The 16064-nt window shown below is 41.0% G+C and overlaps 2 protein-coding genes across 2 annotated transcripts; one reads left to right on the top strand and one right to left on the bottom strand.

Annotated features, from left to right (window-relative positions):
* Positions 1-112: 112 nt before the first annotated feature.
* prdx1 (peroxiredoxin 1) lies at positions 113-5713 on the bottom strand. The gene is made up of 6 exons (XM_026149835.1): positions 5633-5713; positions 1942-2054; positions 1603-1756; positions 1392-1514; positions 1175-1305; positions 113-787 (listed from the first exon to the last, which is right to left on the bottom strand). The coding sequence occupies exons 2-6, from the start codon at positions 2045-2047 to the stop codon at positions 705-707; spliced, it is 597 nt and encodes a 198-aa protein (XP_026005620.1). The 5' UTR covers positions 2048-2054; positions 5633-5713; the 3' UTR covers positions 113-704.
* Positions 5714-10499: 4786 nt separating this feature from the next.
* Positions 10500-14685, top strand: LOC113010619 (histone-binding protein N1/N2-like). Its single transcript, XM_026149787.1, has 14 exons — positions 10500-10630; positions 10759-10870; positions 11424-11504; positions 11591-11691; positions 11774-12169; positions 12272-12363; positions 12453-12529; positions 12623-12696; positions 13205-13393; positions 13464-13627; positions 13999-14070; positions 14161-14238; positions 14313-14440; positions 14523-14685. Exons 2-14 carry the CDS (start codon positions 10770-10772, stop codon positions 14527-14529), a joined length of 1560 nt encoding a protein of 519 aa, XP_026005572.1. The 5' UTR covers positions 10500-10630; positions 10759-10769; the 3' UTR covers positions 14530-14685.
* Positions 14686-16064: the final 1379 nt, after the last annotated feature.

The following is a 16064-nucleotide window of genomic DNA, read 5'->3' as shown; positions in this document are numbered from 1 at the left end:
TTTGGACAGTTGGTGTTAAAGTTTGTGGATAAACTGTGTTGTAATCAAACAGCTACTATATATTTATAATGTGTGACGTGGGTGTAAGAAAACTGACAATCAAGAAAAAATGCAAACTGTTGTTTGCTTTATTAAAGATCTTCATACATGGACATAATTCAGCATTGGCATGTTTTTGTTGTTTAACCGTGTGTTATAACTGTTGACTGAGGAAAAAGATGCAATAAATATAAAGGAATCATAGACTCTCTTGTGCTATTGTGTAATTTATAACGTATCTGAGTAAATGTACATCATTCCAAAATATTCTTAATGTGCTTAACAATACCATAAAAAGTCGTGTAAGCGTGATACATAAATACATAATAGGCAGGTGAATTTCTACTTAATTTCAGTGAAATGCTTCAGACAGTTTGGTCCTTTGTATGTAACAAAAATGGGGAATGACATGAGAGAACAAACACACATTTGGTTCTGTCAGACCGTGAAGCATACAGCATACATAATTGCAGTGTTTTAACACAATTACATACTTTGGTCTAAGTGCACTGTTCACGCTACAAACAACAAAACACAAACAGCACATCAACTACAACAGCTGGCTCACTCGTCCACAGGCACAACGGCTTCAGTAAATATTGTTCGAAATGTAATCACAAAATGAAATCTCCTACAGCAGATAGCAGACTCGGGCCATGGGCTTATTACTGCTTGGAGAAGAAATCTTTGCTCTTCTGGACGTCAGGTTTGATGGTGTCATTTCCTGGTTTCCAGCCGGCGGGGCAGACTGAAAAGATAAGACTATAATGAGTCCTGGCTGGTAGATGAAATGCAGGTGTGCAAAAGTGACACACATATTGCACCTTAAAAATAAACCAACTCTGTTCTGCATGCAAAAACAGGCAACTAAAATGACAGTTTGTGAGATCATGATACATTGCGCAGATAAGAGTGCAAACCTTTGAATTTAAATAAGCCTCTGTGGTCTTTGCACTCTCTGCCACACATTATTTCTGAAAAACCATTAGCTAGTTTACATTCAAAAGTTATAATTTGGTAAAAAGCTGATTTTCACTGCAAGTAAATGTGAGCTGTAGAAAGCAGGGCGAGAAAACAGAATTTCAAATCAAGACCCAGAATGCAGACATTACATGGGCACAGCAGAGCACCATACCTTCTCCGTGCTTATCTGTGAACTGAAAGGCTTGAACCAAACGCAAGGTCTCCTCAACAGAGCGTCCAACTGGGAGGTCGTTTATGGTGATCTGTCTCAGGGTGCCCTTGTCGTCAATGATGAATAGACCCCTGTAATAGAGAGAATTATCAGCTCCTAGGTCTCCTTTAAAAATATTAAGACCAGCCCTTTGAGGACTCCACATTATTAGACTCACCTGTAGGCGATGCCCTCATCCTCTTTCAGGACCCCGTAATCTTTGGAGATGGTGCGCCGTGTGTCAGACACCAGGGGGATGTTCATGGCACCCAGACCACCCTGCTTACGCGGTGTGTTGACCCTGCACAGTCACCAAAAGATAGTATGAGGACTTAATAAAAATGAATATGGTCACTGTGAATGTGTAAAATACAAAGCTTTTTAAATACCAAGCGAAATGGGAGAAGTGTGAGTCCACTGAGGCGGCAATGACCTCACATCCAATCTTCCTGAATTCATTGGCAGCATCACTGAAAGCGATTATCTCAGTCGGACAAACAAAGGTGAAATCCAGCGGGTAGAAGAAAAACACGACGTACTTTCCTGTACCAAAGCATTAAAAAAAACACCAATGAGACTAGTGAATGCATCACTTTAATTAATTCTCATCTTTTGTAGTGTAAATGAATCTCTGCTGAATATGCTGCAGGATCACAAAACAATGAATCGCAGAGAGGAGGACCATCAAAGCATGTCAAACAGAAGGTGAGACGCAGGTTGTCCTTTACCTCTGTAGTCTGACAGCTTCAGATCGTGGAACTGTCCATCCGGCATCACCGCTTTGGCAGTGAAATCAGGGGCCGGCTTTCCAATTTGTGCATTGCCTGCAGACATCTTGAATCTGATTGGATTACAGAAGAAGAAAGCAGTCGGTGTTACACTGTGCTGTTTCTGTGTGCAAAAGGTCTTCCTTATTTGCAGAACAAGGAAAAGTTTCTGTTATGTGAAACACCCACCAACACTGTTTTTATGTGACTAACACCTCTTCACTAGAATGTATATAGATATATATGTTATTTTTTATGTTGTATGTATGTACCGTCACAAAAAACAAAGTTTACACCGGTTCTCCTCTCCGGCTAAATTACCCAGATGGTGTTTTATCCATCCAAAGGGCGTTTGTGAAAGTAGGAAGGAAAATCAAAATCTAGAAAACAGGATTAAATGAATCCAAGAAGAGAAATTTCAACTACAGGAGAGATTTTTGGAAGTCCAAAGTGAACACTTTGAAGAAATGCACAATTTCTCATGAACAAACAAGACCAACAAATTAAAAATACGCAATACCAGCAGAACATTCAGATTATAAATGAAGGTTGGGGAATAATGTTTGGTCAAGCACGGCAGCAGATTATAAACCTGATGAGAGAAAACAAGAACAACAGCACACAATTAAGAGAAATGTCCTACCACCTTCAAGAAACAGAAGCTATAGTGGAATCTCATACAGTGGCACTGTAGGAATTAAATAAAACAAGCAGACAAAAAACAAAAGTAAAATTCTCGCCCTTTTTCCAGTTCAGGTTTGGTTTTAAATCCGTATTTGTGTCATTTAACCCACATTAGTTCCTTTACACTTAACCTAGGTTTCGTTAAGTCAATATTAGTCAACTCAGTTCTAAGTTTAGTCCAAATCAAAAACAAAGAATGAGCAGTTCTGAAGGTCGCGCTTCAATGGGAGACGATGGAGGCAACATGGGAGGCTTGGCCACTTGGTTGGTGGCGAGCTTGGAAGGAGCAGGACCTCACAACGGAGCGCACACTGCGGGCACGGACCAAACAGGACCCACCGGCTCAAGCTCAGGTGCTGGCATCCGCTGCCCCGGACCTTTGGGCTCTGGACAGGGTTCAGGACTAGACCATGTGGTGACCTCTGGCTCGGGTTCAGAACCAGGACCAGATGGTGCTGAGACTTCTGGAGCAGCACCAGATTGCTCAGGGTGGGGTGGGTGGGGAACTGGTGACTGAGGCTGATGCTGAAGCCTGACCACTCTCTCCCTGGGGACAGGAACTGGTGAAGGGACAGGCTGGACCCTAATTGCCCCCACTCTGGGAATTGGTCCAGGGACAGGGCAGATAGACAAAGAGGCTGGAGAGTTAGTGGCAGTGATGACAGCCTAAACCCATCAACTGTTATCGTTGGGGAACTGAGCAAAGGAAAGGCAGTAACGCTTGCAGCTTGGATGCTACGAGGCCCTCCTAGAGCCAGGGTACACCAAGCTTCCTCCCTCGTCAACTCACCCAGATAGGATGCCTGTTGCCGATTCTTTACTAAATTTGCTGGGTCCATTCTGTGGTCACGTCATACTGTCAAGAGGTGCTGGAATCCTCAGACAAACGTAAACTCAAAATGCAGCTTTATTAGATAGCAAGGTGGCAGCCTTAGCCTTCTCCTTTACAAGGAGGGGTAGCAGTTCTACTCTGAAACCTTCCCAAATGACTTAACTCCTCACACTATCGCTAAGGCAGAGTCCATCTGCCTTTTGGAGAAAACTAATTTTGGCTGCTTGTATCGACAATCTCATTCTAATAGTGTTAACAAAAAGATGAGGCCTAGATTAAAAGATCTATGCACCATCTAGTGGTAGAAGGCAGCATAATAATTAGGACAATAATTTACTGCCATTGGATATCGATTAAAATTTTAACAGTTAGATTATAAGACTAGTAAGTCTGGTAGCGACTAGTCACAACAACGACAATTAGTTGCCTAGGCGACAAGTGGCGCACATCCCAAGTATAAAGCTTGCCACAATCAAAGTAGTTACAAATGAATCTTTTAGTCAACCAACCAGCTCAGTTTAAATACACTTATCACTGACAAGGTCCTTTAAACAATGAATGCATTTCTTGATGCATGCTCAATAATCCAAATAAGTAAACCTGAGTGATATGATGTGTGGAGCTTATAACACAGAAATCAGTCAATGAAGTGAAAACAAACCACCTTTTTTTTCCTAACCCTAACTGGCATTAGATGAAGTAGTCCTAAATCTACAACACTAAAAACGCTTTAGTTTCAGCTTCTCCGACAGGAGGATTTGTTGTTTTTCTTTATCCAATGTGATTATAAATAGAGACTGACTAGGCCAGTGTTAATAACCAATATATAACCAGTATGCATAGGTTGTTCAGTATGGGCCAGTAGGAAAGCTTAGAAACCTAACAGATGCTGGAGATAAGTTATGTTAGCACGTTTTCTTTTCTGCAGAGCAAATCTAGCTGTGGTTTCCACTGTCTGTGGCATTTCTACAGTCAGCAGCTGTCTTCTTCTTTTTCTTCTTCCTCTTCTTTTGGCTGCTCCCTTTTAAGTCCTCCTTTTAAGTATATCTACTGTGTATATAGACACAATATTAGCTAATATATTAATACATTCAAAAAAATATATGTAAACACAAAATGCAAACTAAGTAATTTGATTGCACGTAAATCTTCCATGTAATGTGTTACTTAAGTACAATGTAAAACATTACATTTGGGGAAATTTGGTTAAATAAAATGCACTTGATTGGTATGCATTCATTCAGTTTATACCAGGCACATTTCCCTAAAGATTGATTATTGGTATGAATAAACCTTTGATTTAAAATATTTTCATTGCTTTTTACTCAAAATGATTGCTTCATGTTTATGGAGAGCAAAAAAAAGTGCACTTGCACTTTTTATTTATTTATTTAATTTAACCCCCCTCTTTATTAAAGCTCGAATCTATACACACACACACACACACACACACAGATAGACAGATAGATAGATAGATAGATAGATAGATAGATAGATAGATAGATAGATAGATAGATAGATAGATAGATAGATAGATAGAAATCACTGTGAACACAGTGGGATAGAACAATAACATACAAAATTTCAACATTGCAAACCGTTTAACTGTATAAGCTTGTATTATAGTGAAGTGTATAATTTAAGGCGCATGGCAGCTCACCACCTCAGCTCAAACACCTATTATTGGGCGCACAGTACATTAGGTGGCAAAAACATAAAACCGCAAAGCACTTCCACTTCGACTCTAATGTGTTTCCTTATATAAATAGTCACACCTGTTTTCTAACCCTTCTTTTGCCATATAACTTCCATCTTCAGGGATTAACCCACCTGGGTTAGCTGTGTGAGTTTGGTTTGCAGCTGTAGCAAAACTCTCAAATATTTCCTTGACTCTAAAATAAGCCACACACGGGCTCTTTCTTTCGTTCACTGAAACGGAAACAAATTATCAACGAGCCATCCTTTTCTCCGAGTTTCTGAAAGCGATTTTTTTTCACATGTGGGAAAAACCCACTTGTTGAAATATCGCTTCAGCTTCGGCTACACAACTGCAAACTTCACAACCAATAAGAAAAAATGTCATTTTAAGGTTAAGACTCTAAAGAACACAATTACATGTTCGTTAGTGTCACATACCTCACTTTTTTTCTTCACACCACACAGTCACGGCCCACGGAGTGCAGGAGGTAAGAGACTCGGGCTCGGGGGGGAAATTTATAAAACGACTCACATCTCGCGATAACTGCGCTCAGAACGTGAACTGAAGCCACTTCAGTCAGTCCCACAGAATGTGAAGCTTGCGCTTATGTAGCATGACTTTGCATTTTTCCCTCCTTTCCTCATGACTTTTCTGGGAATCCACGCTCTTGTGAAACCCAGAGGAGTAAGAAATAAAGGCTGGACTCCAGGAAATAACCTCAAGATTTTGCGTTTGGCGTTAAAGTTGTTTAATAATCTCAGAGGAGCTAACCCTCTGTGTTTGAACTATCCCCATTCACTGTAATACACTGAATTATTGATGTAAAACTAAAAATATATAAATGAACAGGTGTCTAATGGCTGGCACTTCCTTAATCCAGGGGTCATATGAGGTTCCATCATAAGACTCAACCTCTTTCACAATGTGCTGCCAATCCATTGTTATGCACAAGCAGTAAATAATAGTATCATATTACTCTTTCAGCTTCACCTCACTTCTGCTGCCTTTTTTCTCATTACCAGTAATATGCAAAGTAACTTACTAGCTCAAGAAACTAGTGATACTCAACAGATGGAGCATATTTTTTTTCCAATTGTCTGTGGACTCATTTCAATGAGGGCTAAGTTCCTCTTTTTCTTTTAAGTAGAAATAACACTTCCCCTAGAAAACAATAGTAAATATACCTGTTTTATACCAAGTACAATAAATCTGTTCACGATTTAGGTTTCAACTACACATGATGTGTTTTAGAAGCACTTCCTTGAAGTCTGGACTTGCCTTTAAATTATTATTGCAACATCTTATTGCTTCTATCCAGTGAGCTGCCAGAAGGTATTTTTCTTTCTAATTTCCTCATCACTCCCACTAGATTTACTGAATGACTCCGCTGTCTGTATTTTCTGTAATCTTGTGAAGAGGAAGTTGCTACATTTTACTTACATTTCTAAGCAAGTCCATTTAGGTAAAAAAAAAAAAAAAGAAAGAAAAGAAAAGAAAAGAAATGCCCGGTGCTATATGATATGGATAAATAATAAGTAATAAACTATAAATGAACTATTGTGGGTCACCTGTTTGTCTCTCAGGGAGATTAAATAGAAGCTAGAGGCTAATTTTTATTTGAACATGGTGAAGAGGTGCAGCATGGGCAGCATATTAAAATGATTGTTAAGCCAAACCACTTTCTTTCAAACTGCATTTGTCAGAGCCTTTGCAGAGGACGAGTTTTCTGCGTGCCTTTTAACTTAAAGTTTCAGACTCTATGGGACTGTTACTAACACCTAGGAGAGTTACCTGGGGTACCAAGGTGTAATCTAATTACACCAAAGTATTATTGACGTGTGACAGCAAACCTTATGTGTAACAGTTGCTATAATTCAGGAAGAGAAAAAAAACAACAAAAGGGAAGAGAAACCGGTTTCAGGAATCCAGACAGTGGTTAATTTTGAGTTGGGGGGTTTTCAGCTATAGTAGACCTTTTTCAGAGCAGTCATTCTTTTATATGAAAATGCAAAGACAGGTTTTAATTATGACATTAATTCAAACTCTATACCCGAATGATTCAATCTAGTTTTATATTTATATATTTTATTTATTGCACTAAATCACATAAATAGTTGCTTCAAGGCACTTTATATTATAAGGTAAATACTTTACAGTAATACAGACAAAACTCGAGCAATTACACAATCCCCTTTGAGCACGGACTTGGTGGCAGTGGTGAGGAAAAACTCCCTTTCAACAGGAAGAAGCCTCCAGCAGAAGCAGGCTCGGAGAGGGGCCGCCATCTCCCACGACCGGTTGGGAAAGAAGCCCAATCTGTGCTACTGTTAACACCTGTTTACCTATTTATTCATGCCCCAATAGTGTACTGAAAAAAGTGTATTGTGTCCTGTTTGGGAAACCTAAATGAAATAATGTTTTCTCTCACACTAGTGAGTCTAATGCCAGTGCCCTAAACATTTTGGCTAAAACCTTCTGAGTACATATATCATTAAATTCATTTTTAAACTCAGGAAACCAACCACAGTGTGTATTTTTTCTTCTTCTTTCTATTTTTCAGGTTATGTTAGTTCACCTCAGTCGACCTACAGAGGCTGCTGTCAGTTCAGCCTCTCGCTGTCACCGAGCAGTGTCTTTGCACACTGTTACCATGGAGCTCCATCAAGGGCTAAATAAGAGGGGAGGGCCTACAATAACCTCCTGTTAGAAGCACTGCGGTGGGCTAATGATCAAACACTGCGCTGTGTTCATCTCCTGTCTCACAATATGCCCATAATTAGTACATCTGCTCCCCTAGTGATTCCAAAGCAGCTGGATGTTTGAAGGGCTCTCACACAGCTCTCATCCCAGCTTCATTCAGCCGTGCTGAATAACAAAACAGCTGTAGCAGTCACAGATGTGACGATGGACTGAAAAATGGCTTCAAATGATTGGTGCTTTTAATCCACAATTATTAAATTAGTACAGTTTAGTAAAGCTCATTTAGGGTTATCTGGCTTTATTGGCAGACTTTGAGGAAAGAAAAGCTTTTCTAGTTCTGCTACTTCCAATGACTCAGTATCAGGGCATGGCATTAAAGAAATGCATTGAAAATCATTTGATCTTCCTTAGCGAGTTTATTATTAGATGAAAAGATTATTAGCTTGTGCGATATGTAGGTGGATTCAGTACTCACTTAGCTTGGCCACCTACAAAGACAGGATACAGGTGGAAACAGAAAGTATTGCTCTGTGTGAACAAAATTCAACCTAGTAGCATCGCTAAAGCTCATAAATGACCACTATAAATCTTTTTGTATGTAATTAAAGTACTTTTTACTATTTTTTAAAAACTGAATAATCATATTTCATCCAATATTTTCTTTTGTTTTTGTTTAAAAATATAATGGAATGGAAATCCAAATTCCCCCTTCACCAACATTGTCAGGTATTTAGGGGAGGATGATTTGAAATATATCTGTATGATGCTGATTTGTTGTCAGGTCCAGACTTGTTTTGATGAGGCAGCGGCACACTGGAGTCAGCAGGAGGCGATCATAGGGGAGCTGGAGTATCAGTGCTCCTCACAGCAGGACATGGGAGCAGTGTGTACTGCTGTTTTACATACATGCTGAGTGAAACTAAAACACAGTAATAGCACCATCAAATTCTACTAGATAGGCTATCCTTAAACAGTTACCCTTATACTGAACAACTCTGAGAAACATTAGAAATGAGTAAAAACTTGCATTTTTTGTTGCATTTATGGGTTGAGCAGCAGAGTTGAGTATGTGAGTTTTGCTGTCTGCTTTTGTCTGGTATTGAATTGGATGATTGAAACCAGAAGAAACAACACATATTGGAAAATTTAATCGCTTACTTATTTAACAAGGAGCATCCTCTGTGGTATGTGAAAGACTCATACACAGCTACAAAAGCCTATCACCTGCTGCTAGTCACCAGCTAGGTCCCACAGTGCTGTGGGATGGCGTCCCATTCTTCAAGAGAGTATGTTGGTCACTCTGACACGAAAAGCATGTCAAAGCTGATCCCACAAGCATTCGGTGGGGTTGGCGTGTGTCATCTTGGAGGACATAATTCAGTCCTAGACTGTGGAGATATGGGATTGCTATTGGTTGCAAAATCTCATCTTGACATCTCTCTGCATTGATATCATCTGCAATGTTGACAGTCTGGTTTTTCCAGTAAGGGAGATGTTGCCCCACACCATCACACAGCCTCCACCAAAAGCTGTTACCCTACTGGTGCATCCATCAGCATAGTGTTCTCCACAACATCTCAACACTTTGACCCTACCATCCAACAGCTGTAAGCAGAAACTGGACTCATCAATGAACAGCGTTAATCAGCCACTAATCAGGCACCGAAATATTAGCATCTGGGTTATCTGAAGCTCAAAACAAGAGCCAATAGAAGAACAAGATTTTTGGCAGATAAAATACCCACACACTCAACCAACAAATGCATTTTCCTTACAAATGTGGCACCACTGATGGGGAAAATAAACAATATTTCCAACAGTACAGGATTTATTGCTAAAAAGCATTGTTACAACAAAGAAATGATCACCTACATTTCTTTACTTTTACTTACATAGTAAAATACTATACCTTTGCAAAATGATCCAATAAATGACTCAATAATGGTACGTTTTATTTCAATCATAGTTTTGGTTTTTTTTTTTACTGTGATGCCGCTGTCTATTAACTAAGACAAAAAAACATTCACACTAAACAGCAGGTCACAGAAATAACTCTGACCTGATCTAACCATGTAACATTTATGTCACATTTGTGTGGGTAATTTACATATTTGAAGACATTTTCTTCAAAATATCCTATTTATTTAATATTTTGTAATTGTGTTGTTGTTCTTGTTGTTGTTTTAGTGGTGACATTACTAGAAATAAAAAACAAAATGACCAAAGGTTCTTAAAAGTGTTGCAAAACGACCTTAAGATCCCCAGGCAAGCTTTAGGGAACACTTCCTGAAGGTCTCTTAAAGATTAATGGTTGTTGGGACTGTTTCATAGTCAAAGAAGCCAGTGTGTACAATAATAACAGGGCTGCCGGCATCAACGGTACTCATTATAACAGTTTCAATTGATGTTTTTAGTATTGCACTGGAAGGATTAGCAGTATAATGAATAGGAGTGGTAATACAAGGAGCAGTATAACAATAGCAGCAGAAGTACTTGAGGTAGTAATGCGTGTAACTGTAGCAGCGGTACTTGCAGTCCTCTTGTTAGTACTTTGTACCTTTAAGAATTCTCCCGCGCGGGTCTACAATTAAGGAAAGCGACCGGAAGGAGCAGGGGTATTTCGCGCCAATTTGAAACAACGGAACACAGTCAGTCTGAGCGGCACGAGACACGAGCTGGGACGCGCGCGCCGCCGGGGGTCTTTTTTCTTTTTAAACTGTTCTTTCCCGTCAAAGGTGTGTAGTGGCATCTCTGCTATTTAAACTTAAACGATACAAACTGGTACCAAAGGCCGAGGTACAGTTTGACCTGAGCTGAGAGTCCAGGCAGGGAGCTGAGCTGACCGATTGTTTCTCTCCGTCAGGTGTGGTAAACATGGAGGAGGCCAACAAGCTGATTGGTACCGGCAAGAAGCACTTGGTGATGGGGAAGGTAGTGGAGGCTGTGAGCACCCTGCAGGAGGCCAGCGGCATGCTGTGAGTTACCCTCAAGTCACGCTGGAGTTTCAGTGAGGTTGAACGTGAAATGGTCCCATAAAGTGGCCCTCGTGGTTACTTTTAAAACGCTCACTTGGGCTTCTTAAAACTAAACCGTGTGTTTCACTGTTTACATGATTGAAGAGTTTATAGGTGACAGTGCCTCGTGCAGGCTGATTCTGAGCAGGTGTGCAGATTGGTGCAAATGCAAAACGGCAGCTTTTTTTTTTTTTTTTTTTTTTTCTCCCCTCTGGTGTTTGAAAATGAACGTGTTTATGCAAATCACAAACTGCCTGCAGCTGTTCTTTGCATGTGAGCAGAAAGCGGTGACATTAGTTTAGCTTAGTGTTTTTCTTAATTTATATATTTCATTTCCATTAGGTTCTGTTTTATTGTTTAAGCTTAAACCTAGTTGGAATAATTACTCGCTAATCCTTTTTATACGCCTAGTTTTTTAACTCCAGGAATCTTTCTAATTTGTTCTGAAGCAGCACGTGAGCAGTAATGGATGCCTGCTTTTCACTCTAAAATAAATGGTAAATTCTTGTTATAGGGCTAAAGAGTTTGGAGACACAGCGGACGAATGTGGCGAGGCTTTCTTCTGGTATGGCAAAGCTCTCCTGGATTTGGCACGGTAGGTTAATCAGGTTTAAACATGAGAAAGTCCAGCTCTTTAAGGTGAGGATGGAGGGGCCGCTCTGACTGCCAGACTTGTTGTAGGATGGAGAACTCTGTCTTGGGTAATGCTCTAGAGGGAGTGCCGGAGGAGGAAGAAGAGAAACCCAAAGACTCCAATGTTGAGAGCACAGACAATGTAGACGGTAAGGGAATAATGTGTTATTTGGCTCGTTACAGTTAATCTAAATGTGCACACATCATTCCCAACTGTTCTGCTGTCAACAGAAAAGACCAGAGACGAGCTGAGGGTGCAGGTGTACGACGCCATGGCGGAGAAGAAAACTGAAGACGGGGAGAAGGTTGAAGGGAAGCAGAGTGAGGATCCACAGGAGAAGACTGAAGGAGCCGAGGCTGGTGACAAAAAGGAAAACACAGAAAAGGTAGAGGGGGAGGCTGAAAAGGACAATAAGAATGATGAAAGCAAATCTGAAAGTAAAGATAAGAAGGAAAAGAGTGGGGAGGAAGTGGATGCAAAGGACGACTCTGAACCTGCTGCTAAGGAGAAGGAGGGGGACTCTGCCGCTGCTAAGAAGGAGAAGACTGCTGCTAAAGAAGAGGAGCCAGCTGAGAAGATGGACTCTGCTGCTGAAGAGGAAGAAGCAGCTGCTGAGGAGGAAGCAGGTGACCTTTGCTCCTCCTGTCCTGATCCTGGCTTGGTAATGGCAGTGTTAGCTGCTGAAGCATGCAGAGCAGTGTATCTAAACTCATGACATTTGCTTGTAGATGGCGAGGAAGATGAGGAGGAAGGTGGCGACGATGTAGAAATGGAAGGTGATGCAGAGGAGCAGGGTGAAGGAGATGCCACTGGGGAGAAGGTACTGAACAAACAGCTCGCATGTTAAAAAAGGACTCAGCTGACTGTGTGAATTTTGAATTTCATGTTTTCTGTCTGTTCCTCTTTTAGGACAGTGACGATGAGGAGGTGGGTAACCTGCAGCTGGCCTGGGAGATGTTAGAAGTGGCCAAAGTCATCTACAAAAGGTAAAGGAAACACTTCAGAGCCATGATTTTTATCTTATCATTTTGCACCTGCATTTCAAGCTTGTAACCTTTTCCTCTTTGTTCTTATAAAAGGAAAGAGACGAAGGAGGCTCAGCTAATGGCAGCCCAGGCTCATTTGAAACTGGGTGAAGTTTCTGCAGAATCAGGTCTGAACAAATGTGCAGCTTTGCACATAATCATTGTTTTCTCTTTGATGCAATGAGCTTGAGGCTGTGTTGATGGCTCAGTGTTTGCAGCGGTGCTCAGTTTCTGTCAGGACTAAAAGTCTGTGAGCAGCTTGAGATTTCTTTAGTTCGGATTTGTGTACCTAACACTTGGTTGCAACACAGCTAAAAAGTTGCCATTGTGCTGTTTGCCCACTTGGGGGCAGCCTAAATTAGTTGAACCATAAAATGTCTAAGCTTCAACTTTTTGAAATGCTAGTTTTCTGAGTGGATGCTCACATCCACACCCGGTAGTTACAGAACAGGTTTTTTTCGGTCGCATCACCACTTAAAGATCTTTAGCTGATGAAGTCTGTACTGTTCTCAGTTCATTGCCGTGTCCATGCCTGCTGACCCTGAACAGTGGATGAAACTCTGAGAATGCAGAGTTTGTTTTGTTTGTTTTTTTTTAATACATGTCAGGTGTTGATTTGCTGCTTCTCTTTTTCAGGGAACTATCCACAAGCACTGGAGGATTTCCAGGAGTGCCTGAAGCTGCAGGTGAAGCACCTGGACTCAGACAGCCGCCTGCTGGCAGAGACTCGCTACCAGCTCGGTGTGACCTATAGCCTGAACACGCAGTACAGCGAGGCCATCGAGTCTCTGAAGAGCTCCATCTCTATCATAAAGAACAGGCTTGGTAAGCATCAGCTCCTGGAGTGAAATTAGCTTCCAGAGAATCATCAATGCAATAATTAATACAATTCCAGACAAGCTGCAGGAGATGCTTGACAAAGCCGAAGGTCCAGAGGCTCTGCCAGAGGAGAGGAAGGAGCTGGAGGAGCTCAAAGCTCTGCTGCCAGAGATCCAGGAGAAGGTGGAGGACGCCACTGAAAGCCTGAAGACAGCGAGCGCGGCTGTGAAGGATGCACTGGTGAGTTTGGCATGGAGTTTGATTTAGCTGGAGGACGGTCATCAGAGCACACTGGTTAAAGTGGTGCTATCCACCAAGCATGATGCCTGAATTGTTTTGGTTTTAGTTGTTAAATGGGATTCATAAAATACATGCTCCATGCTGGTGCTTCAGTGACATGTGAAGTTCAGTGTTTCTATTTGTGTTCTGTTGCTACACGTCTTCACAAGTAAACCACTTGGTGAAAAATATTTGGCAACTCGATCCATCATTAGTCACACCTCCCTCTGTAAGGTCCGGTGAACAGCAGGCTTTCGTGAGATGATCACAGCATAGCCGCCATCATTTTGGCATTTGGCTTCTCTTTGAGCTGCATGTGCAATCTGTTTCAGGATGGAGGCTCCACTTCCTCTGCCTGTGATGGTTCCACTGTAAAGAACAGAGACTCTTCTTCCACTTCAGAGGTCAGTTACAAGTTTTCATGGCACACTTTGTGAAACAAACTTAAGCCCAACAGGATTGTAAAAGAAGTGTGATATTTAACTTCCAAACAGATTAAAAGCACATCCACTTCCAATGGCAACACCTCCACAGCTGCAGTCTCTGACATCTCCCACCTGGTCAGAAAGAAGGTGAGGTTTTTTTAACTTGCATTGATGTGGTGTAGCTATAATGGTGAGCCTCATTTTACTGCTGTGTATTGCAGAGGAAACCAGAGGAGAGTCCGGTGAAGGAGGATGTGAAGAAGGTGAAGCAGGACAACAGTCAGCCAGGCGAAACGCTTCTCACTAATGGAGATGCAGGTGAACACGCCAATGATATGGAAGTCGAAAGGTGAGGTGTCATTTCTGTCTGCTGTGCCGTTTACTACTTACAACCTCGAACTTGTCTGAAATCCCGTCATCCTCTGTTTCAGTAAGTGAAGCTGCACTTTGTCTCCGTTCAAGAAGAGATTCACCAGCATAACAAGCTCTTAACTGTCTCTTACACGTTTGCTGTTGTAAATACACGTTTGTTTGTTTGACATTATACTGTAAAATTCAATAAAGATGGTTGTATAAACCTGTGTTAAACCTTCATTACTGGAGCCATGAAAATGTTTTGTTTTCTGGCAGTTGATGAACTGTCCATAAATGTTTGTACTCACCACATAAGTGGCTCCTTTAGTCATACTGGTTCTACAGCATTCTTCAGTCTGACTTACTGTATTTAACCATGTGGTCTGAAGAGAGGATTCAGTGTGCCATGTGAGAGCAAAAGTGCAGTTTAATCAAGAGAATGCAAGAACCTGGGCCTTAGAGCTGATAGCTGAATACACGAACAGGAAAATTTAGCTGTGCAGTAACTGAAAGCCTGCGCTTAGATAAACAAAGGCTCTGTACCAACCTGATTAATATCACTGGTGTTTTTAATTACTAAAAACTTCTGATGCTATTTATGCTTTACAGCTTCCAATACTTCTCCTGGCTTAGTTCTACGTAGGGTGGCTCAAAATTTCTGCAGTCATAAATTTTTGACAAGACTCCTGACGTCCCTGGCTGAAATGCAGCCCCAAACCATGACACACCCTCCACTGTTTTACAGACGGCTGTAGACACCCACTGCCTTACCTCCCTCCTGGTCTCCTATACAAACTGATAATTTGAATGAAAATGTTCAAAATTAAATTCATCACTCCATAAAATTGTTGCCACTGACTTTTAATCCAGTTCTTATATATTTGTAAAATTTGGCATACCTCATCCTTTTGTTTCACCTCCCTTAAAAATGGCTTCTTGACAGCAACACCTGATCTTGATGAGCATTGTCATGTTTTTGTTGCATTATCTTATGTCTTAAGGACATGACTGTAGATCATGTTCAATGAGAGTTAAAAGCTCATTGAGAATAGTGTATGAAGATGTTCTGACTTGATGCAGCTGATTAGATGGTTTGTAATGATTTGTATAAACCACACGACTGGTCACACTTGGTTGTTTCATTGAACAGCAATGTATAGCAGTCTTTTCTAGCTCTTCCCCCTGTGAGGTAAACAATAACGGGAAGACAGACATATAGGAGAAGACATCTTCATTTGCCAGAGAAGAAGAGGTACACATGCAGCTAATTATAGTAATAGCAATAATCACTATGGCTAATTAAAATGCCTGGGCCCTTTATCGTGCACGCTGGCTCACTGGGACACTGAAATGTGAATGAAAATATGAAGCCATTCTCAGTGTTATATAACCGTGGTGCTTTCCCTGCTAACAAAACAAAGCACTGAAGAAAATAAAAGCTCAAACTGAAGTGTCAAAGACATGTAGACATGTCAAAGCTATACATTAGTTCTGAAGGCCAACAAAATCTCAGCATATTATCAGCAACGTTTTGGAAATCATGATGATTAAAGCTGCAGAAGAGAGAAATCTAGAAAAATAAACATCCCTCCTCCTGCAGCTTCCCCCGCTCTCTATTC

This window comes from Astatotilapia calliptera, chromosome 18, assembly GCF_900246225.1.
Source record: "Astatotilapia calliptera chromosome 18, fAstCal1.2, whole genome shotgun sequence".
NCBI lineage: Eukaryota > Metazoa > Chordata > Actinopteri > Cichliformes > Cichlidae > Astatotilapia > Astatotilapia calliptera.
This window is presented reverse-complemented; position numbering and strand designations above follow the sequence as displayed.